The sequence below is a fragment of the Arachis hypogaea genome, chromosome 1 (genome assembly GCF_003086295.3).
Source record: "Arachis hypogaea cultivar Tifrunner chromosome 1, arahy.Tifrunner.gnm2.J5K5, whole genome shotgun sequence".
Taxonomy (NCBI): domain Eukaryota; kingdom Viridiplantae; phylum Streptophyta; class Magnoliopsida; order Fabales; family Fabaceae; genus Arachis; species Arachis hypogaea.
In genome coordinates, this window is record NC_092036.1 from 100720389 (window position 1) to 100729194 (window position 8806).

At 34.4% G+C, this 8806-nt stretch overlaps 3 protein-coding genes across 3 annotated transcripts; 1 reads left to right on the forward strand and 2 right to left on the reverse strand.

Annotated features, from left to right (window-relative positions):
* Positions 1–249: 249 nt before the first annotated feature.
* On the reverse strand, positions 250–2362 carry LOC112703200 (putative ubiquitin-conjugating enzyme E2 39). The gene is made up of 2 exons (XM_025754546.3): positions 1090–2362; positions 250–719 (listed from the first exon to the last, which is right to left on the reverse strand). Exon 1 carries the CDS (start codon positions 2174–2176, stop codon positions 1100–1102), a length of 1077 nt encoding a protein of 358 aa, XP_025610331.1. The 5' UTR covers positions 2177–2362; the 3' UTR covers positions 250–719; positions 1090–1099.
* A 1463-nt stretch (positions 2363–3825) lies between these two features.
* Positions 3826–4476, forward strand: LOC112757768 (probable arabinosyltransferase ARAD1). Its single transcript, XM_025806355.1, has one exon. It carries the CDS (start codon positions 3826–3828, stop codon positions 4474–4476), a length of 651 nt encoding a protein of 216 aa, XP_025662140.1.
* Positions 4477–6836: 2360 nt separating this feature from the next.
* Positions 6837–7943, reverse strand: LOC112703204 (putative ubiquitin-conjugating enzyme E2 38). Its single transcript, XM_025754551.3, has one exon. It carries the CDS (start codon positions 7941–7943, stop codon positions 6837–6839), a length of 1107 nt encoding a protein of 368 aa, XP_025610336.1.
* Positions 7944–8806: the final 863 nt, after the last annotated feature.

The window sequence follows — 8806 nt, forward strand, 5'->3', positions numbered from 1 at the left end:
GAAAGATAATGAACACATCTAGGAAGAACACAATCTCAAATCCGGTAAGAATGTAAATTTGATTTCCCCAGTTAATATGAGAATCATTTTAATACGGTAATTTGTTAATATCCAAAGAGCCTAGAAGTATTTGATTAAAAAAGAAGCGCCTAATTCATTCTGATATAAGATGGAGAAGGTCGAATTTAACAAAATTTCTATATCAAAAATATTAAAATAAATATAAAAGCAACTAATGGATTGGACGGATTGGAGGTTCAAAATCAAAATCATTGAGGATGCATGGTACATGAAGTTCATTGCTCTTTTCACGCCACTTCAAGCCTAAAACTCGGTGCTTGAAAACCTAAAATCTGCCCACAGCAATTGTGGGCCGAAATTAACTGGATTAATAAGGAATTCCAAACCTGTGGTCCATTGATGGGGTTGCCTAACTAAAAATGATGGTTGGACAAAAAAAGAGCTGTCAAATGTCCAGTTATAGCTAAATCCTTTATTGTGAGATAAGCTCTCCTACACAACCCTAATACTATAAGTGTGCAAACTGTATAGATCAAGCTAGCAAAAAATCTCTTGACCAAAAACACAAAGACGCTAGTAACAGAAACATTGGCGTATAATAAAGTCACCATAGTTAACTATAGAAACTCCCGTCATGGACCAGAAAAAACCCAAGAGTGCCACTCTACCTTGTCAAGTGTCTCACTACCGCTACGCTTCTGCATCATAACATAAATCAAGCAAGACAAATAAATAAATCAAAATTAAAAATTATTGCATTTTTCAACTTGATTCTTTTTTCTCCCCATGCATCAAATAATACCAATTAAGTTGTTGTAATGTGTCAGTTAAGGGGGTTTAACATTATCTTTTAAAAACAAAATGATTTAGTTTCTTGTATGATTTTCATCAATCTTTCATCAACAGAAAGCAATTGAAAATGAAGACATGGGAAACTATATATCATTGTTAGGTTTAACTAATTTTGCCAATCTTAAGCATCAATATTCGCTAAAAATCAATATTGAAAAATGTATTTATCATGCTAGAAGAGTAGAACATCATATCATATATGTATTGGAATTTTACCTTGAAGGGATCACTTTGACACGTCGACTCTTCTACTTTGATCCTTCTTCAAAGCATAAAACTTCCTAAACTTCCCCAACACCTTCCTGACAATCTTCCCATACTTTCTGTCACCACCATGCCCCTTATTCTTCGACGAACCACCATTTTTATCACTGTTCTCTAATTCCAAAAGCTCCGAACACAACGAAGAACCATTCAGTTGAAACGCCACAACCATCCGAAGATACAACTTCCCCATCGATGCCTTGAATTCCTCCGGGACCTTCGCACGCGACCGATGGGAAGAGTCACCGTTCTCCCCAACGTCGCTCACACCGTACCACCCAACCCTCACGCGCCCATTCACGTACTCATGGCACGCCCGCAGAATCCGACACGCGCTGCCACGAAAGTGCGCGTGAACGAATTCCTCGAAGTTCCGCGGAGGTCGTTGGAGCCAAAACAGCATAGTCCTACAGCTAAGTAAGAAAACGGAATAGTTATAAGAACGCGCCTGCTTCTCAAAGAAGGCGCGTCCGAAGATTTCGGATCCGGCCTCGTTGAAAAACGGCTTGTCGTTTAGGACGAGGCCTTGGAGAGAAACGAGGAGCTGCAAAACGGTTGAACCGCATGGGTCCCACTTCTCGCTCTTTTTACCGATCCAGGTGTTGATGAGGCTGAGGCACACTTCGCCGTTATGGTAAAGGTTCGGGTTGAGTTTGAACCCGCAAGAGAGGTAGTGAACCTTGGGAGGTTGGGACGGGTAATTTGGCGGGAAAGCAATATCGAAGAAGAAGAGTCCATCGTGGTAGGGTGTACCTGCGGCGCCGACGATTGCTGCCCTCATGAGATCGATGCGGCTCTCGTAGACGCGGACGTAGATGGAGTCGGGCAGGCCGTTGGCGAGGATCTTCCATTCTCGCATTATGTTCTTGTACACTTTGCTGCCCGTGTTTGTAAAACAGTTTCGGGCAGCGTGGTTGGTTGGTTCCGGGTTGCGGTTCTGTTTCTGTTTCTTGGTAGTGTTAGCAGTTGGTTGGGAAAAGTGGTGGTCTGAATGGTCTGAAACGACGTCGAAGCGCTCGAAATTATTCAGGTCAGCCATTTTTTTGAGGAAAGGATTGTAGTGATTGAGTGGTGTGGGAATGATGATGTGTTTGTGTTAGTGTTTATTCCAAGAAACGGTTACGTTATTGGGAAATGGAGGGGCAACTGGCAGCTGGCAGCTGGCAGCAGATGCAAGAGATGAGGGGTTAGTGAGAGTAACTAACTAACTAACGATGAGTTGAATGAGCAAGGAATTCGGATCATTATGCATGCCATGGGTTTAGCATTTTTAGTCATGGTAAGAGAGTGAGTTAAACAAGTATAATTATGGTAAACACCGCATGGTCTTCTAACCCCATCACTTTCTTTAATTAGATTCATCATGGGCAATTGGGCATCCATCGCTTAGGGTTTTATTAATGAAGGTTCATAAAATTAATAGGGGTTAGCTAGCAAATATCTTTGCGGTAAATACGGATCGAGACTTTGTAGATCCAACACTAGACCAACAGATATTTTTACGGGGAGAGACACCGTACTAGTGCATTTTCATTTAATTTCCTACAACTTTACCAACATATTGAAACTATATAATTTGTGTATGTATTTGCTAAGAGTTCTTGTGTTGCTTTCTTCTTCAATCCGGTGTAATTGTCATGGGCTCAAGCTCATGGTCTCTATCCGAAAATTACCGTACGTAAGTGGAGTCATGCAAAATGAATTGAGACAGTTTGGAAATAATGTACAAAGCAAAAAAACCCGTATGTTTTGACACATTTTAGATGGATCCGGTGGTGTAACGCTCAATTAACGGATTAACCATCACCACAATTTTGATATACGGACTTGGTAAACCAAATTTTAACTTGCGGTTTGCATTAGTAGGCATGACCAATGGTTCATCCAAGCATCAAACCATGAAACTTTGATAAGTTAGGTTGTAACTTGTAATATATAAGTTGTAAACTTGGCTAAGTGCTTATGCAAGCTAAACAAGGATCTTTGTCAAAGCATATTACAATTTTTCTTTTTCTTTTTCTTTATAGGTTTCGGTGAGTTGAATAAATAAATAAAAGTTAAACTTAAACGTGATGAAGTAATGACAATAAAGAATATTAGTCTTTAAATAGTGTTGACAAAACACGTTTTCTATACGAAGCATTTCTCTAATAAAAATGGTGGAATGTGAGCATATTAAAATCATAGGACAATTAAGTTAACATATGTGAATTTTTGGTAGAGCAAAACCTTTCAGTTACAGGGTACCACAGAAACCATACCGTAACGTTTTTGGCAAGGTGCTAGACAACTATACAAAATTAGTCTAAATCGAGTTAAAAACTGAAATGGTAGGATAAGGACACATGCATGCATTGCTTTTAAAGAGATTGAGGATAAAATAGTACTTAAATGACAATGTGTGAAGCTAATTAACATTTTTTAGGTAACATATCAATAAATTTAGGTGTTTGCTACGGTACGATAATAAATTCATACATACGGATACGTTTAAAATATAGACAAATAACAATAAGACATATGGAATTTATTTTCCACGTCAGCATTTAATTTTTTCTTTTTTAAATATATAATATATCACCACTTTTACTAAAATACCCTCTTAATTAAATAAAAATAAAAAATATTTATTTATTTATCTTCGTCACTTGTGCACTCTTCAACGCCTTCCCCAACCGCCACACCACCATGCCAGAATCTGAATCCGACAACAACTCCGGCTTTGACATGACAGTAAATTTCGCCTCCGCCAGTCAACCCTGTTCCGACACCGCCATCATAGCCACTGCAGATTCCTCGTCCTTCGCCATTAAGGTCTACATGTACGACCTTCCCATTCGGTTCACCTACAGTGTCATCGCCGCCCGGTCCGCCTCCCGAGGCGGCGGCACGCCTGAGAATCTAACCTCGCTGAGTTACCCAGGACACCAGCACATGGGAGAGTGGTTTCTATTCCTAGACATGAACCATCCAGAGTCAGATCGGATAGGGTCACCGGTGACCCGGGTGATGGACCCGGAAGAAGCGGAGCTGTTCTACGTGCCGTTCTTCTCGTCGCTGAGCCAGCTGGTGCCGACGAGCCAGCAAGGCAATGGCTCGGAGGCGGCATACAGTGACGAGGAGACGCAGGAAGCGCTGGTGGAGTGGCTGGAGGGGCAGAAGTACTGGCAGAGGAACGGAGGGAGGGACCACGTGTTCACGGCGGCGGACCCGAAGTCGCTGTTGCATGTGATGGATAAGGTGAAGAATAGTGTGCTTCTTGTGGTTGGGTTTGGGAGATTGAGAGGGGATCAGGGTTCTCTGGTGAAGGATGTGGTGAGAGAGGATAGGAAGAGGTGAGAAGAAGATGAAGAAGACACAGGGTTTATCAACCCAGATGAAGAAAATTTTGATTTTTTATTTTTTTAATATGTTTAACGCAGATAAAAAATAATTTTGATTTTTTATTTTTTTAATATATTTTTATTTTGTTGTTTTAATTATTTGAACTATAAAGTTAGGATTAATTGAATTCTAAAATTTAATTAATTTAAAAGAGTATTTTTATCTAATCAAATAAAGAAAGGATGTTTAAGTCTTTTTATAAAATTAAATAAATAAATATTTTTTATTTTTATTTAATTAAAAAAGTATTTTAGTAAAAGTGGTGATATACTATATATTTAAAAAAAAAATTTAAATACTGACATGAAAAATAAATTCCACATGTCTTATTATTATTTGTCCACATCTTAAACGTATCAGTACGCATGAATTTATCATCGTACCGTAGCAATCACCGTAAATTTATATTAGTTAACATATATAATTTTTTATAATCATTTTTTCATTTAATTTTTTAATTGAATATATGATTGTACAGAGATGATAACTTTAAACCATTGGCCATTTACCAAAACTTCATGTTAAATTCGATAGCTGTAATACAATGAGAATGACAGCCAAATGGTAAAGATCAGAATCCGATTTTGGAAAAAATTGAATACTCTGTACATTTGAATTCTGAATACATAACTAGTATAAACCTTTTTGGATAGATTGGAAAGAAAAGCTGATAAGAATTTTTATTAATAGTAATTTATAAATATATTATTTTGTATTTAAATTTTTAATTATAAAAATATCTATTTTAAAGTTGTAGATAAATAACTCAAAAAATATAATTTTTTTAGACAATAAAATAAATATTAAAACAAAACAATGATAACAAATACTTTTTAATAATAGATGTTAATTTTACATAACCTAATCAGTAAGATTATAATCGTTTAAACAATTGATTCTTTATTAATATCATTAAAAATTGGTTCTTCTATCTCACCTTCACCTATAACGGTGGTCTTGTATGTGGTGAATAGTAATAAAATTTTAATTTACAATAATTTTGATGGTAATACCAAAAAAATTATTGTGTAGTTAGTATTTACTGTTTTATTGTGTATGATATGGTAGGTAAAAATAAAAAACAAATGTATTGTCAATGTATATTTTGTTGCTATTTTATATTTTTTTTACTCCTGTTAGAATTTTCTCCTCTTTTATTGGAGTCAAGAATTTGCTATAACTAACTATTAAAATAATAGCAAGCTATATAAAAATAAAATCACATGTGAAAAAAATTAAAATTGAGATTTCATACCATACACAATGTTAAATACAAATTTAATAATAAAAATAGAGTGGTAAAATAATAAAAAAAAGACCGAAAAGAATATATGTAGAAGCTTGGGTGTAAATGGTGGTAGATATATTTTGTTCTTTTTAGAAGAACAAACTCCTCATTTTATGTTTGGTAAATAAAAAAGATCATATCGAGGTATTTTTGAAAACACTTAAGATAGAACTTTTTAAAGTTGCTTATGTTTTTCAAAATTTAAAAGTCTAATATAACGTTAACCAATTTTTAAATTTAATACTTACATTTACGTTTATTATAGTATTTTTAAATTTTAAAAACTATTTTATCAAATACAATTGATGTTACTTGTATTTATTAAAAATTATTTTTAATTTGATTTACCAAACATAAATGTTACAACTTTTAAAAAATTAATTTTTATAAACTATTTTTAAAAAATAAAAATTTTACTAAACTAGATCTACTTTTTTTTAAAATTATGAATTTTTAAAAAATTAATTTTTTAGAAACATAAAATTATATTATAACTTTTCATAATTTAAAAATTAAAAAATAACTTTTGCTACTTTTCAAACGAGTGCTAAGGATCCTTCCTTCAATTGTTACCCAACCCTAATATATAACATTATAACATCCAATTTACCTGCATCTATTAGGGATCACAGAAATAATGATTAACTACGAAAAAATATATAAAACTATTTTAAGAATACTATTTTTTTCAAGAAAAAATATATTAATATATTTATATATAAAACTTTATAAACATTTTTTTATCATATTCTTCTAGCCTAAACAGTTAAACATTATTGAAAGAAAATAATAAAAAAAGTGTCAAAGAAGTTGTTAATCTATTAATTAAAAAAAATTTGACTAATTAAAAAAAATTAAAATATCTAATATTTAAAAATATAAAAATAATTTTAATTAATCATGATTTTATTTATCTTGGCATAACAAAATTAAATATCAATTTGTCTTTTTTGTCAAATAATAATTAAGAAGGCTAATTAAAGGTCAAACAGGATTTACTTATCTCCTAACTAACCGTTACAAAAACCTAGAATTGTTTGGAGTCTGTCTTCTTCTTCTTCCATCCCAACGCCGTTTTGATCCTATCCACAGCTTTCATGAAGATCCCACCCTTATTGTTATGCTTCCCAGCCTCACCCTTGTTTTCATGCATCGTCGGATCAATCATTTGCTTCCTTTTGGGTTGCTTGTTAATAATAACTTCTGATTCCAACTCTTTTGGGGTACCATTCAAATCCGCACCGCATGATTGAAACGTTTGAACCAGCCTAGGGTACAAACTTTCCACCAAACTCTTCTTAAAAGATGCCGAAACTTTCACATTTGAAGAAGAACACAAACTGGATGACCTACCATCACCACCTTGGTTCATGCAATAATACCCGACCCACACGCGCTCATTGGCGTATTCGCGGCACGCGTCCAAGACAGCCACGGAGCGCGTGCAGAAGTGTTGAAGGACGAAGGCCTCAAAGTGCTCGGGCGGCCTATGAACGAGGTTCATGGCAACTTCCCACGTGAGCTGAAACGCCATCTCGGTGTAGACACGTGACCTGCTCTGAAAGATAAGGCGTCCGAACGAAGTCCCAGGCTCATTGAAAAACGGTTGCTCGTTGAGAACGAGTGCTTGGATTGAGAGCAAGACCTGAAGGAGCGTCGAAGCGCGTGGATCCCACTTCTCGGCTGACCTGCCCTGCCACGTGTTAAGGAGGCTCAAGCAGACCCTGCCGTTGTTGTAGAGGTTCGGGTTGAGATCGTGCCCGAACGAGTGGAAGTATACTTCCGGAGGATAGTTTGGGTATTTAGAAGGGAGCTGGATGTCGAAGAAGAAGAGACCATCGTGGTACGGCGTTCCCGCGGCGCCTATAATCACCGCCCTCATTAGGTCAATGCGGTTCTCGTAGACCCGGACGTAGATGGAGTCTGGAAGGTTCTGTTCCAAGATCTTCCACTCTTTCATGGCGCGCTTGGAGAGATTGCTGTTGGCGGTGCTGTAACTGCTAGCTTCTTCTGATGGTGAGCCAAAGAAATGGTCATCGGGGACTTCCGAAACAATATCGAAGACATTGAAGATCTGCTCTCTTCCTTTCATGGTGTTAGCTGCCTCCTTCTGCTTGTGATGTGATGAACTCATTCTGTCTAGGGAAACCTTAGCTTCAGGAAAGACAAATTCAATTTTGTTAGTCACTCCCTTCTATGTATATACCCATCACTCTAATTTTATATAGCGAGAATTTCTTAAAAATAGAACGTAATAAATATCTATCTTTTATTTTTGAAAATTTATCTATACACCTTTGTAACTGTTTTAGAACTTTTGTATCAGAGTTGAATTTAAATATTTAGTGTTGGTTTATATTGGATTGTTTTAGCAAAATAATAATAATAATAATTTTTTAATAAAATACTTTTATTAAAATTATTTAGATAAATTTTTAAAAAATATATTTTATTTTATTATAAAATTAAATTATTTATTTTTTAAAAAAACTAATAATATTTTGTTTTCAAAAAATAAAAAATATAACATATTTTAAATATTTGAAAAATCTTTTAAAAAATCTATTTAAATATAAAATTATTTTTATTTATAAAAAAATAATAAATATTTTTTTAAAATCATTCCAAATCGGTACATATAGTAACTTTTTTATCGACCATAAATTTAATTCATCCAACATTAAATCATGGATATCAAATATCATACAATTTGAATTGATATATAGTCTTGATAAGTAAGTCATTCTTCGGTCACAAGCCCTATAAGTTTGGACATGTGAGCCGCAAATCAAGTAACAAATAACATAAAAAGCAAAATCTCAAAACTAACATTGATAATTAGGGCGAAACTTGTGATTTTTTTCAGAAATAAAATAAAAAATAATTATTTTTTTATATATAATTTTTTAAATATCATTTTTTATGACAAGTTCGTCATACTCTTAGGCGGATTTTATATTTTGTAGATTATACCTAATTTTAGCGAATTTCACTTCA

What these genes read in the sequence shown, in the direction of transcription:
- LOC112703200 (XM_025754546.3), bottom strand. Translation starts at nt 2,176, where the DNA reads ATGGCTGACCTGAATAATTTCGAGCGCTTCGACGTCGTTTCAGACCAT.
- LOC112757768 (XM_025806355.1), top strand. Translation starts at nt 3,826, where the DNA reads ATGCCAGAATCTGAATCCGACAACAACTCCGGCTTTGACATGACAGTA.
- LOC112703204 (XM_025754551.3), bottom strand. Translation starts at nt 7,943, where the DNA reads ATGAGTTCATCACATCACAAGCAGAAGGAGGCAGCTAACACCATGAAA.